A 23,196-nucleotide genomic window follows, 5' to 3' on the forward strand; every position below is an offset into this window, starting at 1 on the left:
GGTTGTGGGTCGGTGGCTTCCCAGCCTGCCATCGAGCGTTCAGTCAGGTATCGCTCCTGGCGCAGTGAACAACCCATCCCTGTTCGGTGCAGGGATGCTTGGTGAGGTGGCTACCTCACTGGACGCTGTGCGGTTTCTTAACCCACCATTGTGCTGCGTCCTGGATGCGACTCTCCTTGCCTTGTGTGCAGCGGTTTGTTCGCCTGTGCGGGTTCCCCACGCCATCCGTGGAGGTAAGTGTATTTATGTGGGGACCTGTCTGTTTTGGGAGGGCTGTCAGTCTGGGACTGTGTTACCCTGCCTGTGTTTCACACTGTGGATTTGTTTCTCCCTGTCTCTCTGGCTGCATGCTGTGGGCATAAGGAGGGGGGGCTGGGCTGCACTGTCTGTGTCAGCCTGTGTATGTGTGAAGGCTGTGTGCTGTGGGACATGCTTTTGACCATGTTGGGGCACTTTACAGCGATCGCTACGGCGATCCGCCATGTTTTTTTGCATGGGTGGTGTTAATGCATCACTGTAGTGGGGGAGCGGCGGTTTCGGCGCCAAACGGCGCCATTTTGCCTGCACTCGCCCAGCCGCATGTTTTAACTGCGGGCGGCCATTTTCTTGTAGCCTTCCATAGGCTTTCACAGAGCGCCCTGATTGCATCACTTCCTCTTTCCTGGTGTGCACGATCGCGGCGGCAGCTACAGCGAGGTCTCCTTCAGGTTTTTACCTTCTGATCTTCCTTTATCCATTGCCTGGGTTCTGTGTCTTCCCTGTGGGGGTCTCAATTGTGCTGTGTGTGTGTGCGGTGGGCTGCGCTCGCTGCGCTTGTTAAAGGGGCAGTTAACCCCTTCTTGGCCAGCAGTAATTTTTGGGCAATGGATTCTCAGGAGGGCAAATTTCCTACCACATTGATGGGTAGTCAGGGGACTGCTGTTTCCCCCCCAGGGGGGGATTTGGCTGCGATTGTGGCTAATCTGGGAGCACAGGTGCAAATGCTGGTGGCTGCTCAATCCACAAAAAGGTCCAGAGATTCAATTGCCTCTGGTTCAGAGGGTGATGGTGCAGGGGCTGGTGTGGCCGGGGTCTCCTTATCAGGGTCCCGTTCCTCCCTGGATCTTGTGGGGTCCGAGGTGGAGGCTGAGGTTGAAGGGGTGGATGATTCTCCCCCTGGCTCGTCTGAAGAGCTTGCACTCATGGATGAAATGGTTGCTTCTATTAAACATACGCTGCGCTTGCAGGATGAACCGTGTCCACCGGCTGCCTTGGCAGCTTATGGGACAAAGAGACGGCGCAAAACATCGCAGGTTTTTCCCTGCACGGATGATTTTCAAAACGCTGTTAAAGAACAATGGCGTAATATCCGCAAGCCTTTTGCTGTACCCAGTAGGTTCAAATTGCGTTATCCTTTCACGCCCGCTACTGACGAGCGTTGGTGTGTACCACCTCCAGGGGATCACGCGATCGCGGTTTTGAATAAGTCCACTGCGATTCCTGCTGAGGATACCCCGGTGTTCCGGGATGCCACGGACAAGAGGCTGGAGTCTCTTGCCCGTCATACCTATTCTATTATGGGTTCTATGTTGAAAGCTCTGTTTGCTTCCCTTATGGCGGCCCAGGCGGTCGCGAGTTGGACGCAGGTGCTTAGACGCGTTTTGGTGGCTGACTCAGCCCCGCAGGCGACATTGGACATGGTGGATCAAATCCATCAGGGTGTCATGTATTTGTGCGATGCGGACTTGGATATGGTCCCGTTGGCCGCACGTGTACACGGTGTGGCGGTGTTGTCTCGCCGTTTGGTTTGGTTGAAGTGTTGGTCGGTGGACCAATCTTCTCGCAAGACTTTAGCCAATCTTCCTTATGACTGTTCTCGCCTTTTTGGTGAATCCTTGGATACACTGATAAAGGGGATCACGGGTGGTAAGAGCACGCTCCTGCCCCAATCCCAGAAGGCTAAGTCGACTCCTGGTAAGAAGCATGCTTCCTTTCGGCCCTCTCAGGGGTCCTTTCGTGCCTTTCGGCCGCACTTTAAGGGCAAACCGTTCCAAGGTCAGGGCTCTCAAAAGAAGCCGTGGACAGGTAAGCAGAAGTCCGGCCAATCCGGATCCGCTGCCCACAACAGTGCGGCCTGAAGGGGCGCCCTCACCCGGTTCTGGGGTGGGGGGACGCTTGCTCGGTTTTCTACAACCTTGGCTGGCCCGTGTTCGGGACAGGTGGGTTCAGGAAATCGTTCGATCTGGTTACAAGATCGAGTTTCTCTCTCGGCCGGAGAGCAGATTTTTTCCCTCAAATCTTCAACTGTCTCCGGAGCGTTTGCGGGATCTGCACCTGGCGGTGCGGGACCTGAGAGCTCAGGGAGTGGTGGTCCCAGTGCCTCATCGGGACAGATTTCGGGGGTTCTATTCGAATCTGTTCACTGTACCCAGGAAGGAGAGCAAGGTTCGTCCAATTCTGGACCTGAAGGCTCTATACCGCTTTGTGCGGGTTCGCAAGTTCCGCATGGAATCTCTGTGGTCGGTGGTGGCTGCCCTGGTTCCGGGGGAATTCATGGCCTCCATCGATCTGAAGGATGCGTACCTACACATCCCCATTTTCGAGGGTCACCAGAGGTACCTTCGATTCGCCATTGCGGAGGATCACGGTGCTTGCGCCACTGCTGGCCTTGTTAAGGGCCCAGGGCATCTCTGTCCTGGGGTATCTGGACGACATTCTGGTTCGGTCTGCGACCAGCCAGGGTCTGGAGAAGGATCTGTCCGTCACGGTGCAGACTCTGCAGGAGTTTGGTTGGACGATTAATTATCCAAAATCGACACTGTGCCCGGCGGTTCGTCTTCCCTATTTGGGAATGATCCTGGACTCGGTCCAAGCGAAGGTCTTCCTACCGGACGACAAACTCAAGGTTCTTCAGGGAGAAGTCCAGTCCCTCAGGGACGTTCCGTGCTCATCCCTGCGGAAGTGCATGCGGTGTCTGGGTCTGATGGTCTCGGCTTTCGAGGCAATTCCCTTTGCCCAGTTTCACACGAGGGGTCTCCAAGCGGAGATTCTGTCCAAGTGGGACGGGCGTCCGCAGTCTCTGGATGTCCAGATTTCGTTGAGCCGTCGCACCAGAAGGGATCTTCTGTGGTGGCTCCAGTCCCCGGCGGTGTCGGGGGGGAAAGTCTTTTCGTCCTCTTTCATGGACGGTGATCACCACGGACGCCAGCCTGTCGGGCTGGGGTGGTGTTCTGGGCGTTCTGTCCGCCCAGGGGACTTGGTCGGGGGAGGAATCCTCCCTTCCGATCAACATTCTGGAGTTGCGTGCGATAAATCTCTGCCTTCACCGTTGGACGGACAGGCTGCGCGGCTGTCCGGTTCGGGTGCAGACGGACAATGCCACGGCAGTGGCTTACGTCAATCACCAAGGGGGCACCAGGAGTGCCCGAGCGGCTCGGGAAGTGGCCGGCATTCTTTCTTGGGCCGAGACTCATGTCCCGGCGATATCGGCGGTACACATCCCGGGGGTGGAGAACTGGCAGGCGGATTATCTGAGTCGCCAGACCCTGGATCAGGGGGAATGGTCTCTCCACCCGGCTGTCTTCCAGATGTTGTGCGCGAGGTGGGGTCTTCCGGAAGTGGACCTGTTCGCGTCTCGTCTGAAAAACAAGGTAAAAAGGTTCGTGGCAAGGACGCGCAATCCTCGGGCGGACGCGTCCGACGCGTTGGTGGCCCCGTGGCACCAGTATCGGCTGCTGTATGCGTTCCCGCCGATCCAATTGCTGCCCAGGTTCCTTCGCAGGTTGAACTCGGAACCACACACTGTGATTCTTGTGGCACCGGACTGGCCTCGCCGGTCTTGGTACGCGGACCTCGTGAACCTGGCGGTCGACGCTCCTTGGCGTCTGCCTCTTCGAGAAGATCTCTTGTCTCAAGGACCGATATTCCATCCTGCTTTACAGTCGCTGGCTTTGACGGCCTGGCTGTTGAAACCGAGGTCCTGAAGGATAGGGGTCTCTCTCCGGAGGTCATTCACACTTTGATTAACGCGAGGAAGTCTTCCTTCGGGGAAGGTCTATCACCGTACTTGGAAGGCCTACTTTGCCTGGTGTGAGACCAGGGGGTTTTCACCTCGCACTTGGTGTCTAGGGTGTTGTCCTTCCTTCAGACGGGTGTCGACCAGCGTTTGGTGCTGGCTACGGTCAAGGGTCAGGTGTCTGCGCTGGCCGTTCTTTTTCAACGTCCTGTGGCGTCTAACTCTTTGGTTAGTACCTTTGTTCAAGGGGTGCGACATCTGGTCCCTCCTAGGAAGGAACCTTTACCTCCTTGGGACTTGAATCTTGTTCTGTCCGTGCTACAACATGCTCCCTTTGAACAGATCAGGAAGATCTCGTTGTCCATGTTGTCCAAGAAAGTCGCTTTTTTGGTGGCGATCACTTCGGCTCGCAGGGTTTCGGAGCTGGCAGCTTTGTCCTGCAAGTCTCCGTATCTGGTCCTTCATCTGGATAAGGTGGTCTTACGACCTAACCCTTCTTTTCTTCCGAAGAGGGTTTCGGATTTTCACATCAATGAGGATATTGTCCTGCCTTCGCTCTGCGCGAAGCCCAAACATCCGAAGGAGGTGGAGCTGCATTCCTTGGATGTTGTTCGGGCGATGAGGGTTTACCTGAAATCGACTGAATCTTTCCGCAAGTCGGATTCCTTGTTTGTCCTTCCTGAGGGACCTCGGAAGGGCTTGGCTGCATCGGCCTCTACCATTGCCAAATGGATCAGACAGACTGTGGAACAGGCCTATGCTTTGAAGGGGAGAGTTCCCCCTGTGCCTGTGAAGGCGCACTCTACAAGATCTCTGAGTACGTCTTGGGCCTGTCGTCATGGGGCTTCTGTGGTCCAGGTGTGTAAGGCGGCGACTTGGTCGTCCGTTCACACCTTCACAAAATTCTACAGAGTGGATGTTCAGGCATCGGCAGATGCTTCCTTTGCCCGCAGGTTCTTAGTGCGGCAGTTCCTTAGAGCCTCTTGTATGGGCTTCTTGGCTGTTGGGATACATGTTGTTATCCCTAGGTTATTTGTTTTCCTGGGATTTTTTTTTGCTTCTCTTGAGCAAGTTTTTTCTTCTGTTGCCCAGAGGGTTTCCTTCCTTTGGTAAGGTTCCTTTCTCTGCTGTGGAGACGGCGTTGCCTTGGGCGCGGCTGCGTTTCCCACCCCTCATGTTTGCACTGCTTTGGGACGTCCCCATTGTGACGAATATGAAGAGGGCGGCGACTGTCGGAGGACGTAAGAGAAAACGGAATTTTTGTAAAATCTTACCTGTAAAATTCCTTTCTCTGAGTCCTCCGACAGTCGCCGCCCCCGCCCCTCTTTTGGGGTTTAATGTACTCTCTACTGCTATTCCACTGAAACTGGAGTATGGATACAGGAGGTAGGAGGGTGTTGACTGAGGGGACCACCCCCTGGGGGTGGGATGTGTTAGAACTTTTATATTAACATATTCTGTTGCCTAGCTACTCCTTCGGAGCAAAGTCTAATACCCCATTGTGATGAATATGAAGAGGGCGGCGACTGTCGGAGGACTCAGAGAAAAGAATTTTACAGGTAAGATTTTACAAAAATTCCGTTATTTATTCACCATTTTGTATATGCGTTTTTATTCACATGTGTTTCTACATTAGAAATTTACAAAGTGATCACTAGCACTGTATCGGTTCTTTATTGCACTTCCAGCACCTTATATATATATATATATATATATATATTTGTTTTGCACAATATATTCTGTGGCACAAGCACTTTATAAAAAGGCTTATGATGGTATATATGATTATTGGTTTTAAAATTTAACCTACATATTTTTTTACCATTTTTTTGGAATAAGTTATTTGCCATAATTTATTCCTTGTCACAGACACACATCAGATATTGCACCTTATATTTAATTATTTTTAGAATATTAATATTCTGTCACAGATGTACACCAGATATTGCATTTTACATATCTATTTATTTTTTAGAAAATTAATATTCAGGTGCACCATTGTTACATATTTTATATTCAGGGATACCAGCACCTTTTTACCATTTTTTACCTAGCTTGTATTGCATCTTGCATTTAAAAGGGCAGCAGGTTCTACAATTCAAAAAAGTCCCCTAGGAACAAGGCGCCTTCACATTAATTACTCATATCATCCAACAGACATCAAATAATATAAAAAAATTATATGTATATGGCACAATACCAAACCATAACAGGTTCTTCTCATCTCTAAGGCTGAGGTGTCAAACTCCATCTCATCACGGGCCATATCAGCATTATGGTTGCCCTCAAAGGGCCGGTTGTATCTGTAGGACTGGATTTCCAGATCATCCCACCCATCCTTACATCAGATGTCAGCCCCCCCACCACCATCAGAATTCCCCCACCCTCCCTTACACCACAGTGCACCTCCCTTACCTTGTGCTGCTGCAAACCTGAGAAGCAGATAGTGCAGGGTCTGGTGGAGCACCAGAGGAGGGCTGGAGTCAGCTGCCGAAGTCTGAGTGCTGAGATTAGGTGAGGTGGAGATGAGGGGGAGCTGCACAGAGGGGCGCCGGATCTGTAGGAGAAGTTCTACAGCTAAAAAAAGGAGGAGGCCAAGATGAGCCTCTCTGTGGATGCAGGGAGAAATGCAGGATCTGGTGGAGGAGTTCCATCGTCCTCTCTGCTGCCGATTGCTTAGACAAGAAGAAGAAAAGGCTGCTGCAGCTGCAAGAGCCACATGAAATGGCCTGGAGGGCCGGATTCAGCCCCGGGCATTTTGTTTGACACTTATGGTCTAAGGCATGTAGTCAGTCTCATAAGGTGGGAGAACTGACCAAACGTGCAACATATAGACATCCTGACACTTTTCAAAATCTAGATTGATTTCTTCCTCAGAGGAAATTCAGAGCATAGACATATTGGATCTATGAGATACAATATGAGTAAAAATTAGTATCACATTCAATAATCAGGAGAGGTGGTTGAAGCACTGGTCTTCTACGGGGCAGTGCAGGACCTGTTCGCAGGAGGAGTCATTGTGCCAGTTCCAGAGTCGGAACGCTTTAAAGGTTTTTATTCAAATCTGTTTACCGTTCCCTGGAAGGTAGGCAAGGTTCGTCCGATCTTGGGCTTTAAGGCTCTGAACCACTTTGTGTGTATTCAGAAATTCCAGATGGGAGTCCATACGCAGGGATGTGCCTTTCCTTCATCAGGGGGATTTTATGATTTCCATCAATCTCAAGGACACCTACCTTCATATGTCAATATATCAGCATTTTCTTTGTTTTGCCATGGGTGAGGGCATTATCAATTCATGGCGTTACCCTTTGGTCTCGCTTCAGGTCCTCGGGTGTTTACAAAGGTCTTGGCCCTGGTGTTGGCCTTGTTTCGGCAGAAGGGGATTGCGGTACTGGGTTACCTGGACGATCTGCTTCTGCGTGCAGTCTGCCTCGGGTCCAGAAGTCAACTTGGACATTACTGTATGAACTCTGCAGGAGTTCGGATGGACACTGATTTTTTTCAAAAATCAGTCGGTCCACCAAGCTGGATTACTTGCGTCTGATGCTGGAATTCAGCGTCGGCCCGGGTGTTACTTCCACAGGTGAAACTTCTGAAGTTGCAGGATGCGATTCGGCTCCTGTTGTGCAACCGTTGTTCGTCGTTCAGGACTTGCATGCAAGTGCTGGGTCTGATGGTTTCCACCTTTAAGGCAGTTCCGTTTGCTCAGTTCCATACCAGACCGTTGCAAAGAGAGATTCTGGCCAGGTGGAACAAAGATCCGCTGTCTTTGGGCAATCTGATCATGTTGAGTCGGGGTAGGAGAGGGTCTCTGATCTGGTGGCCCCGCTCTCCATCACTTCGCTTGGGAAAATCCTTTCTTCCCCCTGTATTGGACTGTGATTTCCACAGATTCCAGTCTGTCCGGAAGGGGAGATGTCTTGGGAGTATACTCTGCTCAAGGTGTTTGGACTCTAAAAGAGTCCAGTCTGCCAATCAACATACTGGAGATTTGGGCGTTCAGACTTTGTCTGTCTCAATGGACGAATCGTCTGCAGGGACTCCCAGTGAGCATTCAATCGGACAATGCTACGGTGGTGGCATATGTCAATCATCAAGGGGGCACAAGGAGTGCCCTGGCGGCCCAGGAAGTAGCCGGAATTCTGAAGTGGGCGGACCTATATGTTCCTGCCCTCTCTGCTGTAAATTCTGGGGCTAGAGAATTGGCAAGCTGATTATCTCAGTCGGCAGACATTGGTTTAAGGAGAATGGTCTCTTCACCCAGAGGTGTTTCATCAGCTATGTCTCTGGTAGAAAGTGGACCTGTTGGCCTCCCGTCTCAACAGGAAGGTGCAGAGGTTCGTATCAAGGTCTCAGGATCCTCTGGCCGACGCTGCAGACGTCCCGGTGGGCCCTTGGGGTCAGTATCGTCTGATTTATGCTTTTCCTCCAATACAACTTCTGTCAGGACTGCTATGCAGAATCGAGGTAGAAGGGTAAGGCTGGTAGCAGACGTTCCTTGGAAATGTCCTCTCAGGGAAAATCCCCTGTCTCAGGGACCAATCTTCCATCCTTCCTTACAGTTGCTGGCTTTAACGGCTTGGCTATTGAAATCCAGGTGCTGAAGGACAGAGGGCTGTTTATAGTCGGTGATTCCTACTCTGTTAAAAGCTAGGAACTCTACTTCCAGGAATGTTTATCATCTTGTTTGGAAGGCGTACATTACTTGGTGTGAGTCTCGGGGGGGGGGGGTTTCTCACCATTCCTTTTCTGTGTCTCGCCTGTTGGAGTTTCTACAACTGGGTGTAGATCAACGTTTGACTCTGGGCACTATTAAGGGCCAGATTTCAGCTTTGGCCATATTTTTCCAAAGGCTGTTGGCGGCGAAACCCTTGGTTCATACTTTTTGTGCAGGGAGTTCTCCATCTGGCTCCTCTGATGCGATCCCTGGTACCTCCGTGGGATCTCAATTTGGTACGGTCGGGACTTCAAAAGTCTCCTTTTGAAAACATTTGTGAACTTCCTTTGCTCACTCTGTCGCAGAAGGTGGCCTTTTTGGTTGCTATTACTTCTGCGTGTAGGGTGTCGGAGTTGGCTGCGTTGTCCTGTCGGCCACCTTACCTGGTGGTTCACAGGGACAAAGTGGTGTTACGTCCCTGTCAGGCGTTCCTTGAGGTTGTCTCCAGGTTTCAATTGAATGAAGACATTGTGTCGCCGTCCTTTTGTCCTAAGCCGAAACCTCCTAAAGAAATTGCTCTACATTCCTTGGATGTAGTTAGGGCTATTTGGGTGTACCTGGCGGCGTCTGAGTCGATTCGGAAGTCTGATTCTTTGTTTGATCTTACGGATGGATCTCGTAAGGGGCTGGCCGCGTCTGCTGCTAACATTTCCAGATGGATCAGGCAGACGGTGGTGCAGGCCTATTCTATTTAGGGTCAGGTTCCTCCTTTCCCCGTCAAGACGCATTCTACGAGAGTCAGCGGTTCAGGTGTGCAAGGCGGCTTTGTGGTTGTCTGTACACACATTCACAAAGTTTTATAAGATGAATGTGCTGGCATCTTCGGATGCTGCTTTTGGCTGCAAAGTTTTGCAGGCTCCGGTTGTACCGCCTCCCTCCTCTTGAGGGTGTGTTTTTTATTTTATTTTATTTTTTTTTCCTGGTGGTGAGCTCCAGTTGTTCCTGGTTGGCTATGTTTAGCCCTGTTGGGAATTAGATGTATTGCTGTGTTTTTCCAACCCCTCATGTTGATACTGCTTTGGGACATCTCAAGGGTCTAGAAGACATTGAGCTGTGTCTCAGTGAACGAAAGAGAAACTGGATTTGTGTCTTACCGTAAAATCCTTTTCTCTGAGGTTCACTGACGGACACAGCACCCGCCCCTCTTTTGGGTTTGAGTTATGTATTCTTCTGACACTGCTTGTTAGAAACTGAAGTCCTATAGCAGGAAGTGATAGTATACCCCCTGGGACTGCCTTGGGCATAGCCAAAAATTTATTCCACCTAGTCCTACTCCTGGAGAGAGCAGCATAAGCCCAAGGGTCTACATGTATATGAGAAGTGTCAGAAAAGGCCTGGTCTTCAAGTGGTTAAAAATAATACCAGCTGTTTATGTGAAATATTTAGAAGTATAGTTACTTAATGGCTGTAGGATGCTTTAAAGCTACATTCAGTTTGTGGTATTGATCAAAAGACTTTGTTCAGCATTGTGGTCTTATGCTCTGACATCTAGGTGGAAGAACTATGCACATTGGGCTTCCAAAACCGTGATAATGTGGTTGCTGCCCTTTTTGAAACTGCTGGTGATGTTGGAAGAGCACTCTGTACACTACAAAAAACACTATTAGAGCCCTTTCTTCAGCGTGTGTGGGAAGACTCAGAAGTCCCCTTGCAGCTCGATTCAAAAAATAAGCAGGTATGTATGTTGTATAACTGAAAGTGTTGCTAAACCCCGGACACTGCATTCACTATATCTGGTCTCACACTACACGGAACATGGAAATGCAATTACCGTATTTATCGGCGTATAACACGCACCTAAATTTAAGGGCAGAAATTTCAGGAAAAAAGCTGAAATTTAAAATAAACAGCTTTGAACTCAGAACATTTTTTTAAAATTAAATGTAGTCTTACCAGTGCCCACTAATGCAGCCTCATCAGCGCAGTGTCCTTAAATGCAGCCTCGCCAGTGCAGTGCCCATACATGTAGCCTCACCATTGCAGTACCCATACATGCAGCCTCGCCATTGCAGTACCCATACATGCAGCCTCGCCAGTGCCCATACATGCAGCCTCGCCAGTGCCCATAATTGCAGCCTCGCCAGCGCAGTGCCCATACATGCAGCCTTGCCAGCTCAGTGCCCATACATGCAGCCTCGCCAGTGCCCATACATGCAGCCTCGCCAGTGCCCATACATGCAGCCTCGCCAGTGCCACTATACAAATCACTTGTCCAGAAAGCATTGCCGAGAAGTAGAAGGGGGCGGGCGGCGCAGAGGAGAAGGAAGGACGCGCTGTCATCGGAAGTCCCGGCGCCTATGATTAACGTCGGCATAGGAGGCGGGACTTCCAATGACAGCGCGTCCTCCCTTCTCCTCGGCGCCGCCCCCCCCTTTCTACCTCTCGGCGCTGCTAGTGCTTTCTGAACTTTTTTTTTTTTCTTATCTCGGCATATAACACGCACTGCTACTTTTTCCTCCATTTTTAGGAGGAAAAAGTGCGTGTTATACGCCGATAAATACGGTCAATTAGTAAATGTAAACTGCTAAATACCTTTTCTCATTAGCAGTTATAGCAGTCTTGTGAATTCTATCTGTGTCTGGCCGAGCACTGGTTAAAGCTTGTGGGAGTTTTCATTCTCTTCTGACTGTTTTATGAGTTTGCATGACCCCTGACCCTCTGGACAGTGCTGATCGGCCCTGTGCTGATCACATGCACCCTCCCAAAAAAAAAAAAAATCCTCTCCAGCAATAAACACCAAACTGAGCATGTGCAGAGTGCCCCCATGGCTCTGTACCATCAGCAGATGGATTGGGGACTGTGGAAGAAGGGGAATATCACAGAAGACAGTAGGGATCGACCAATATCCTTTTTCAAGAACCGATACCGATTTTCTGGCCACCCTTCAGACCGATACCCGAGATTAGGTGCCGATATTCTGCACATTTAAAGTTTTTTTATTTTTATACTGTTCTTTTTAAAAAAATATTTTTTGATCACAAGGAATCCAAACATCCTTTGTGACACTAATAGGCAGGGACAGGTACACTTTATGGGAGGGATCTGGGGTCTAAAAGACCCCAAACCCCTCCTTTGCCCTTAAAAGCATTCTTTTTGAATGCTGTAATTTTTTTTTTCAATCTGGCGCCTTTAAGGCTCTAGTACCCGGAAGTAATGTCATGACATCGCTTCTGGGTTTTTACATTGGAGATCCAATCTAAGCCGAATGCGGCTTTGTTCGGGTCTTCGGCCAGCCGGCAGACGTGCCGGCTGATCAGATCACTTGAGTCTTCCTGGTGGGACGGGAGACTCGGGGGGGAAGACACATCCCCTCCCACTCTTTGTAATCACAATTGAGCGGCTGCTCGGCCGCATCGGTTCTCATTGCAAGAAAGCTGGCCATCGGCTCAAAAAAAAAAACGGTTCCGGGGTTACACTTGAAGCATTATTGGGAAGTTTGTGGCCGATACTGATACTTCAAAAAAAGTGAACATTGGCCTCCGATAATCGGCCACACCGATAATCGGTCAATCCCTAGAAGACAGGATCAAGCAGCCTTTTTAGAAAATGCGTATGATTAACCCCTTAGGTTCCACAGTGAAACAAACATGCTTTACTGCATATACAGACATATGATTTTACTGTTGTGGGTTTAGTAACACTTTAACTTGTTTGTCTTCCATACCTGAGTTGAAGCTAATGATTACTGTGGCATCAGGCTGCAAAAGCTTTATGCCACAATCATGGATAGGCTGTAATCTTAGTCTTTTTTTTTTTTTTTAACCTAAATGCATTACTTACTCGATCCAGCACTGCGCCTGTGTTGCTAGTCTTTCACCCAGCTCTCAAAGGACAGATTGATTGCAGTGGGAGCCATTGGCTCCTGCTGCTGTCAATCAAATCCAGTAAGGAGGGAGTGGGGGCATGGCCGAGACCTGCTGTGTTTGTCTATGGATGCACACAGCCTGGCTTTGGAGCGTGCCCCCATGTGTGCCCTCACAGCACATGACTTATGAGGGCACATTCAGGAGAGAGAGCGGAGAGCCCTGGTGGGAGACTCAGGTTAAAGAATTCCAGTCTTTAAAACGGAGTTCCGCCCCCCTTAAAAAAATGTTAAAGTCAGCAGCTACAATTACTGTAGCTGCTGACTTTTAAATAGTAGAACTTACCTGTCCAAGGAGCCCCGAGATGTCGGCACCCGAAGCCGATTTACATATCGGCTCTCGAGTGCCACTGCCACCATCCAAGGTAAGGGAACCCTACTGCGCATGCGCAAAGCGCGCTGCGCTTTTTAATTGGCCCAGCGGCGGAGGAAAAAGGAGGGGGCCCAACTTCTGAGGGACAGCGCCGCAGCGCTGTCTCCCAGGAAATGGGGAAGGGTACCTGTAAAAAACAGGTACCCCCCCCCCCCCCCTCCCCCCTGAAAGGTGCCAAATGGGGCACCGGAGAGGGGGGGGGAGCAGAACAGATTCACTTTTTAATGTCACTATAATAATAATTTTGTAACTTTTTATAATATGTCCATAAACGGCCCCTACCATACGGGGCAGATCTCATTCCGATCAGCTCACAGATCCTCTGCTGATCGGAGCAAAGCAGGCTGATGACACATTCTACAGAGTGGACACGGATAGAGCCCGCTTTGCTCTATGGGAGTAAACGGACTCTGCTGTCCATTTACACTTGACTATCCTCCAGTCTGCTATGCTTAAGCATAAAAAAACATAACAGAATTTATTTTTATTTTATTTTTATTTTTTTTATAGCAAACCCGGAGGTAGGCAGGTGTGAACGGACACAAGTCTGTTTACATCTGCCTGTCAATAGGGATGAATGGACCTTCTGATCAGGTCCGCCTGAAAAACTGACAAGCAGACCTGATTGGAATGGCTGTGTGAAAGGGGCCTAAAAGGGTGTAGTTGTAACTGTTTGTGATCCCATAGGCACTTCTACGAAGATTGCTTGCAGAACATTCTCTGCACAGTTGGGGCCGTGCTGAACTGGCTTTGTCACTGCTTCAGGAAGGTGAAGGAAGGAAGGAAAGTGAAGGACGCTTTAGCCTGCAAGATGTTGTTGAGGCAGTAAGAGAATCTCAGGACCGTGATTTCATCAAGAGGATGCTAACTCAGGAGTGTGCAGTCTGCTCATGGGAGCTTCCTCGCAACAAGGTAAATTCTCCACCTTTTCATGCCTTGCAGTTTATCTGACTGTCATTTTCTTAGAATTAGAATGAGCGTTAAGCGAATTTCCCTTTTTGGACAATGCAGTTAACCGCTGCATATGAATTGCTGCATAATGCACTTTTACAGGTTTTTGTACAGTAGGACAACCAACAGGAAGCATTGCAGACTTCTTGTATGGATAGAAGCACCTGAACCACAATTATCTACAGAGATAACACCTGTTTATCAAGTTATCTAAAAAGGAAGAAGTGTTGTCCATAGCTTTACTTAGTGAAGTATGAAAGAAATGAGTAAAGAATCTGGTTGATTTTCTATAGACAACAAGTTCTTCCTCAGACACTTTGAGTCTATTAGATTTCATATTCTATATTATGTTTCTTTGTTTATACATAACCGTACATATTTGCCCTAAAAATGCAGTGAGGCAGATTTACAAAGACCAGAGCAGACAGAATCTGAAGTAGCTGTACATGCTAACCAGCCAGCTTCTTTCTTTCATTTTCAAAACCTAATTGAACAAGCTGAAGTTAGAAGCTCATCGGTTACTATGCATAGCTGCTTGAGATTGTCTGCTCCCATTTTATTAAATTCCCCCAAAGGGTCTTTTTTAAATTGCATATACTATGCTAGTCACACATTTCAGTTTTCTGGCAGCTACCTTCAACCAGCTTTGTAATTCAGAAATTACCGAACAAATCAATACAACCTACCACTAAATATTCCATTGAAATGTAAAACCATCAGATCTGTCAGTTATAGGTCAACTTTATCGATTCAGTAACATTTGCAATCGAAAGTGATTGGTATTACCTAATGATTGCCCTATAGATGAATTGATATATTTCAATTCCCCCTCTGCTTTTTTCCGTAGATGCGCTCTCTCACTTCATGTGAGTGTTGTATTTGCCCTGACTGTTTTCGGATGCACTTTACGGTTGCAGTAAAGGAGAAACACATCAGAGACATGGTGTGTCCAGCATGCGAGGAGCCTGAAATTAGTGATGAGGGTGAACTCCTGCATTATTTTTCTACGTTGGATATCTTGGTAAGTTTAAGCAAAATACTGTCCTCGTGTGACAACATATCTGGAGCCACTGAACAATTTTGCTAAGTGTCTCACTCTCCAGTTCAGTGCTCTGTAGAAGATATGAAGAACAAAAGTGATAGGCAGTAGTATAAAACGAATCTGGCCATAAAGCTGCATGCATGGTGTTATATCTTCAGTTTATTACCCTTTTTTTTTTTTTTTTTTTTTTTTTTTTTTTTATACAAGCACATTTTATAACAGTTTACATGAAATCAGATTAGCACAGCTCACCACAGTTCTAGAACATGATGACAAAATATAAAAAATAAATATTGCTTCAAATGCACCTAATTATTTTTTAGTTCTATTTGAGCCATTCACCTTACTCACAATATTTATCTTGAATTAAAGTTAAAGTGGTTGTAAACCGCTGCACTACTTCTTTTTTTTATTTTTTTCTAACATGCAAGGCAAAGGCATAATGTGTTAGAATGCAGTTCCTTTTAGCCCCCCCTTGTGTCTGATGGTCCTGTGGGTCATCTATCCCCTCTTTCTGCCCCCCATCCCCCCTTCACCTATACTGAGGTTGTATGGCTATCTCCTGGGGCAGGGTGTTGTACTGGCGATTGCGGGGGGGGGAGCTGTACCTGGTGGAGGGCTCCTGACATGGCCCCCCCTTCTTGCTCTCTATCTTGCCTGGGTCCCTGGTTCTTAAGAAGTGGACTGATCCCCCGGTTTCCAGGTTGAATAAGGCAACCATGATTCCGGTGGTAGAATTGCTGGCTTTTAAGGATCCGACTGACAGAAAGGCAGAGGCTATGGCCCGCAGTATGTTCACTGTGGCTGGCTTGGCACTCAGACCGGTCTTCACCATTGCCCTGGTGTCACAAACTTTGACCGAGTAGGCTAAGCTTTTACGCCGTGACCTGGAGGGTGAGCAGCTCCCCCCTGCCTTTGCGGAGCTGGCGGACCAGTTGGTCCAGGGGCTGCAGTTTATCTGTGATGCCTCTTTGGATGCAGCTCCCCTTAATTTCTAGACTGCCTGTTTCGGCAGTGGTCCTTAGGCGTGTTTTGTGGATCAAATGTTGGTCTGTGGACCAGACCTCTAAAATAAAAAAAAAAGCCTTACCTGATCTTCCTTTTCAAGGAGATCGCCTGTTTTGAGCTACCCTGGATGACATCATTAAGAGTCTCACAGGGGGGAAGAGCACCTTTCTTCCGCAGGCTAGTAAAGGTAAGGAACCTTGTCCTAGACATGGGTCCTCCTCCTCGGCTCACAGGAAGTTTTTTCTTCACTCAGGGTCAGCTGACAAGGGCTCAAAGCCTTTTAAGGCCTCTTCGTAAGGATCCAAGCAAACTTTGTCTGGCAAGTCCAAAGTGGGTTTCTCCAGACCAGATGACAAGGTGAAGGCATGAAGGTGCGCACTCACCTGTGCCTGGGGATGGGGGGGGGCATCTTTGCTGGTTTCTGGACCTGTGGACCTCCTTGGTGCAAGACAAGTGGGTCCACAAAGTAATACTGTCTGGCTCCAAGATCGAGTTTCGTTTTTACCCTCTGGAGCTGTTTTTTCCTTCCAATGTGCATCTGTCCCTGGACCGATTGCAAGCCCTCTTCGGGGCAGTGCAAGACCTGTTACTTCAAGGGTAATTGTTCCAGTTCCAACTCCGGAATATTTTCAGGGGTATTATTCAAACCTGTTCACAGTCCTGTAAAAGGAGGCAAGGTGCGTCCAGTTCTGGATCTCAAGGCCCTGAATTGCATTGTGCGGGTACAGAAATTCAGAATGGAGTCTGTTCGCACGGTGGTGGCATCCTTGCATCAGGGGGATTTCCTTGCCTCTATCTACATCAAGGATGCTTACTTACACATTCCAATATGTGTCTGTCACCAACACTTCCTCCGCTTTGCCATGGGAGAGGAGGAAGTGTTGGTGACAGACACACATTGGGCTTTCCGTCATCAGGCGTCAGTCACACAGGTGTGCAAGGCGGCTACTTGGTCATCGGTGCACACTTTCACAAGTGGATGGACGTTCCGTGGCATCGAGAATACACGTGTGTGTATATGTATGTATGTGTATATATATGTATATATATATATATATATATATATATATATATTCTCTATATAAACCAGCAGCTGACACTTCTTGCAGATGTTGGTTCTCAATCTCGGCTATATTCAGGTTCTCCACTGTCAAACTAGTTCCACAGATTGTGATCACTACACCAGGATGGCTCTGACAGGGTGATCACATGCAAGCTGAAGACTCCAATGCCAAAAATGAAAGCCTTTGGCCTGCAGATGAACACTGTCAATATGACCTAGTCATAGGTATCGGTGACTTTTGATCAACAAAGTGTTAAAGTTACTGTACATATCGTATTTGGATGTTCCATGGTGTAAACCTGGAGATTCTGGAGAAGTACTTTGATGATGTCTTCTGTTGTTTCTTAGTTACGGGATACTCTGGATGTAGATGCATACAATTTGTTCCACAAAAAGCTGACAGAGAGAACACTGATGAAAGATCCAAAGTTCCTCTGGTGCACTCATGTGAGTATTTGTTGAATAACTGCTTTAATAAAGACCTATCTGATGGGCTCTAGGCTTCTAAATGTTAACATTAGTGGCCCAGTAATAGGTTGGCCATAATTTATTTTTTTTCCAATCAGTGGATTAAACGAAAAAAAAACGGAGCCGATTCCCTTATTCATACATTCGAGGTGGATGGGAAAATCTTCCCTGCCGTGCCTTTGTATTCTGACAGAGGGAAGACTTTCATTATTGAGATGTACGTTGCTGATCCGCATCCATTAGACGTAGGCTGTGTTCAATTAAATATAAAGGTCATATAGTGTACATTTCGCCTGGTCAGATACATTATTGTATAAATGCCAGATAAACAGTAGAACACAGTCCTCAAACTAGCAAATGTAAGTACAGTAGCAAGATTTATCAAAGGTATTGTGACACTCGAATGAGAAAAAAAGAAACAACTAAAGAGATTTATCCACAAAAACCTAAAACCTACTCTAGGGATAAAGCCGGGGGGCGGTAGGTTTTTTTTTAAGCTAGCAATGCTATGTAATGTAAGAGAAATCCTAGCAGCTAATTTTAATTATGCAGGATTTATATAGCGCCAACTGTTTGCGCTTTACAATGCTAGGGCAAACAGTACAGTTACAATATACAGTAATTCAGTACAGGAGGAATCAGAGGGCCCTGCTCATTAGCTACTGGATAGCTTTTACAGACAGGGGAAAGGGGTCCCTCCCCCTCCTGCTACCTTCCTAAGCTCTCCTGTTTCATCGGGGAGCCCGGGACTGAAGCCGATGGTTCCACCGGCTAACTATAGAGTGAGGACTGGAACATACTGATCCTCTCTATAGTTTAAGACACCGGAAGCGATGAGTATGTTGTCACTTCCAGTTTCGGGTCTAATGTAAACAGGTCTGTAAAAGCATTGATTCAAACTGATCCTGATTACTGTTACCAGTATGCAGTAACTGGGTATCATGTGATCGCTATAATTGCTCAAATAGAAAAAAATTGGATAAAAAAAATTATTATTTTTTTTTTTTAAATACTGTCACCAGTCAGTATCCCTAATTACTACCACACCAGTCATATGATGATATGATGATGCTGTATCGCACTGGTGACAGTATGTAAAAAAGAAATCTATATATATTTTGTAAAAAAAATTACAACTTCAAAAAACTCACCATGCCTCTAACTAAATGCTTTAGACTGTCTACTTTCCAAAAAGGGGTCATTTTACTGTCCTAGAATTTTGCGTCCTCAATATATGACTACATCAGGATTGATCAATTTTCAAATATATATACCATAGTTTACAGACACTATAACTTTCATACAAACATACACTTGTTGGGATTGTTTTTTACCAAAGACATGTAGCTGAATACATTTTGTCCTAAATTTATGAAGAAATAAGATTTTAATTTTTTTTTTTTAACAGTAGAAAATATTGTTTTTCTTTCGTTCATTGACAGACACAGCTCCATATCTTCTTGATCCTTGGGTTTATGCTGCCCCCTACAGGAGTAGGACACTAGGCGGAAAAAAGTATGACTACGCCCATAGGGCAGTCCCAGGGGATATACTTCCACTTCCTGCTCTAGCTCTTCAGTTTTTTTTCTGCCTAGTCAGGAGTAAGGACATAGTTCCTTGCTGGGATCTCTGGTCCTGGCATTTTTTCCTTTTTAAACTGAATCTTTTTCTTCTTTTATTATTTTCTGTTCCTGTGAGAAATACAATCAATTTGGTTCCTGTGAGAACTACAATCAACAGCCGGACTGGGCCATGGACTGGATATCCTAGATCCTTATGGTCTTCCAAGTCAGGCCAGTGAGCGCGACCCGACCTTAGCTCCGCGCTGGGTTGGCCGCAACATAGCCCAAATGGACGCGGGGCTGGCCGGAGTTTAACATCTCACGAGGACACATTCATTGACAGACACAGCACTCACCCCTCTAATGAGTTGGGGTTTCTGTTCTTCTGACACTGCTTGTTACAAAACTGAAGAGCTAGAGCAGGAAGTGGGACTATATCCCCTGGGACTGCCCTATGAGCGTAGTCAAACTTTTTCCACCTAGTGTCCTACTCCTGTAGGGGGCAGCATAAACCCAAGGGTCAAGAAGATATGGAGCTGTGTCCGTCAATGAACTTCAGAGAAAAGGATTTTACGGTAAGACAAAAATCCCTTTTTTTTTCTTTTTTTTTTTTTTTTCAACATTGTCTGCCTTTTATAATTTATGTAACAAAATATTTAAAAACCCAGTGGTGATCAAATACCACCAAAAGCAGTGGCGGCTGGTGAAGTTTTAAGATGGGGGGCGCAAGACCCCGCCCTTCTATTTTGGCCCCTCCCATTTCTCAGAAGCCACACCCCTTATAGACCCCACCCATTTTGTCCCCTGTATTTTGCTTGCGTGAACCAATTCTCCCAATATATCACATATTAAGGGCTCCATCAGTACTAGTATATCCCATAAAAGGGAGCAGGGGCCCTATTATGGGATACACTGACTGAGAGTGGCACAAACCCCACAGTACAGGCCCCTTGTACAAACCCCACAGTACAGACCCCCTAGCACAAACCCCACACTACAGACTCCCTAGCACAAACCCCACACTACAGACCCCCTAGCACAAACCCCACAGTACAGACTCCCTAGCACAAACCCCACAGTACAGACTCCCTAGCACAAACCCCACAGTACAGACCCCCTAGCACAAACCCCACAGTACAGACCCCCTAGCACAAACCCCACAGTACAGACCCCCTAGCACAAACCCCACAGTACAGACCCCCTAGCACAAACCCCACAGTACAGACTCCCTAGCACAAACCCCACAGTACAGACCCCCCTAGCACAAACCCCACAGTACAGACCCCCTAGCACAGACCACACAGTACATGCCCCCTTTCAATGTAGTGACCAGCGTACATGCCCCCTTTCAATGTAGTGACCAGCGTACATGCCCCCTTTCAATGTAGTGACCAGTATACAGGCCCCCTTTCAATGTAGTGACCAGCGTACATGCCCCATTTCAATGTAGTGACCAGCGTACATGCCCCCTTTCAATGTAGTGACCAGCATACATGCCCCCTTTCAATGTAGTGACCAGCGTACATGCCCCCTTTCAATGTAGTGACCAGTATACAGGCCCCCTTTAAATGTAGTGACCAGCGTACATGCCCCCTTTCAATGTAGTGACCAGTATACAGGCCCCCTTTCAATGTAGTGACCAGCGTACATGCCCCCTTTCAATGTAGTGACCAGTATACAGGCCCCCTTTAAATGTAGTGACCAGCGTACATGCCCCCTTTCAATGTAGTGACCAGCATACATGCCCCCTTTCAATGTAGTGACCAGCGTACATGCCCCCTTTCAATGTAGTGACCAGCATACATGCCCCCTTTCAATGTAGTGACCAGCGTACATGCCCCCTTTCAATGTAGTGACCAGCATACATGCCCCCTTTCAATGTAGTGACCAGCGTACATGCCCCCTTTCAATGTAGTGACCAGCATACATGCCCCCTTTCAATGTAGTGACCAGCGTACATGCCCCCTTTCAATGTAGTGACCAGCATACAGGCCCCCTTTCAATGTAGTGACCAGCGTACATGCCCCCTTTCAATGTAGTGACCAGCATACATGCCCCCTTTCAATGTAGTGACCAGCGTACATGCCCCCTTTCAATGTAGTGACCAGCGTACATGCCCCCTTTCAATGTAGTGACCAGCGTACATGCCCCCTTTCAATGTAGTGACCAGCGTACATGCCCCCTTTCAATGTAGTGACCAGCGTACATGCCCCCTTTCAATGTAGTGACCAGTATACAGGCCCCCTTTCAATGTAGTGACCAGCTTACATGCCCCCTTTCAATGTAGTGACCAGTATACAGGCCCCCTTTCAATGTAGTGACCAGCGTACATGCCCCCTTTCAATGTAGTGACCAGCATACATGCCCCCTTTCAATGTAGTGACCAGTATACAGGCCCCCTTTCAATGTAGTGACCAGCGTACATGCCCCCTTTCAATGTAGTGACCAGCATACATGCCCCCTTTCAATGTAGTGACCAGCGTACATGCCCCCTTTCAATGTAGTGACCAGCGTACATGCCCCCTTTCAATGTAGTGACCAGCGTACATGCCCCCTTTCAATGTAGTGACCAGCGTACAGGCCCCCTTTCAATGCAGTGACAAGCGTACATGCCCCCTGCAGAGGTATGGCAGTGGGAGAGATGGGATCAGGCAGAGGGATGGAGGTGGGAGAGATGGGATCAGGCAGAGGGATGGAGGTGGGAGAGATGGGATCAGGCAGAGGGATGGAGGTGGGAGAGATGGGATCAGGCAGAGGGATGGAGGTGGGAGAGATGGGATCAGGCAGAGGGATGGAGGTGGGAGAGATTGGATCAGGCGGTGGGCGGGATGAGATCAGGCAGAGGGATGGAGGTGAGAGAGATGGGATCAGGCAGAGGGATGGCGGTGGGAGAGATGGGATCAGGCAGAGGGATGGCGGTGGGAGGGATGAGGGCATGAGGCAGAGAGGGATGGCAGTGGGAGGGATGGTCATGGGATGAGGCAGAGCAGAGGGGGATGGCAGTGGAAAGGCTGGATGGTTGGATGATCATGGGATGAGGCAGAGCAGAGGGGGATGGCGGTGGAAAGGCTGGATGGATGGATGGTCATGGGATGAGGCAGAGCAGAGGGGGATGGCGGTGGAAAGGCTGGATGGATGGATGGTCATGGGATGAGGCAGAGCAGAGGGGGACGGCGGTGAAAAGGCTGGATGGATGGATGGTCATGGGATGAGGCAGAGCAGAGAGGGATGGCGGTGGAAAGGCTGGATGAATGGATGGTCATGGGATAAGGCAGAGCAGAGGGGGATGGCGGTGGAAAGGCTGGATGGATGGTCATGGGATGAGGCAGAGCAGAGGGGGATGGCGGTGGAAAGGCTGGATGGATGGATGGATGGTCATGGGATGAGGCAGAGCAGAGGGGGATGGCGGTGGAAAGGCTGGATGGATGGATGGATGGTCATGGGATGAGGCAGAGCAGAGGGGGATGGCGGTGGAAAGGATGGATGGATGGTCATGGGATGAGGCAGAGCAGAGGGGGATGGCGGTGGAAAGGCTGGATGGATGGATGGTCATGGAGGACTGACAGGACAGGAGGACCACGAGGACTCACTTACCGGTGGTGATGTCTTCTTCCAGCAGATGACCTCCGCTCCTCGAGCTGCGGCCTGGTGAGGTGACCGGTCCGGTCGTCTGGATCAGATGCTGGTGGTCTGGTCTCCTCTCCGGTGCCGCCGTCACTCCCGTCCGGTGTCCACCCGACTCCATCGTCCGTCCGGGTCCGGTCCACTGCTGCGAGTGACGTCAGCGGGGTCAGCGTCGGATGTCCTGGATGCTGTGATTGGTCCAGGCTGGAGGCTGGACCAATCACAGCCAGGAATCCACGAAGTGGGGGTTTCCAAACAATCTGCCTTGCGCCCAGGTTACGCCCCCACGCCCCCCAAAAGGCAGCCAATCGGCGCCTCTTCTGGGTGGTAACCCCACCCCCCCACCCACTCCACATCGGGCGGCGAACGCAATTTTTTTTTTTCAAACTTTATTGCTAGTTTTGTAATCCTTTTTTTTTTTTTTTTTTTTTTTTTCTTTTTTTAGGGGGGGCGGCGCCCTGGCGCCTCCTATGCACCGGCCGCCACTGACCAAAAGAAAGACCTTTGTGTGATAAAAATTATATAAATTTAA

The 23,196-nt window shown here is 48.5% G+C and overlaps 1 protein-coding gene across 3 annotated transcripts in view; it reads left to right on the plus strand.

The window, feature by feature from the left end:
* The window catches only part of RNF31 (ring finger protein 31), a 129,373-nt gene that overhangs the window by 73,479 nt on the left and 32,698 nt on the right, over positions 1-23,196 (plus strand). For all 3 annotated transcript variants that reach the window (XM_082269225.1, XM_082269223.1, XM_082269224.1), the window contains exons 11-14: positions 10,204-10,386; positions 13,634-13,858; positions 14,745-14,918; positions 17,359-17,457. In XM_082269225.1, coding sequence (XP_082125351.1) covers positions 10,204-10,386; positions 13,634-13,858; positions 14,745-14,918; positions 17,359-17,457 — 681 coding nt within the window. The remainder of the gene's footprint in view (positions 1-10,203; positions 10,387-13,633; positions 13,859-14,744; positions 14,919-17,358; positions 17,458-23,196) is intronic.

This window comes from Pelophylax lessonae (assembly GCF_965119305.1).
Source record: "Pelophylax lessonae genome assembly, chromosome: 1".
In the NCBI taxonomy this organism is placed as follows: domain Eukaryota; kingdom Metazoa; phylum Chordata; class Amphibia; order Anura; family Ranidae; genus Pelophylax; species Pelophylax lessonae.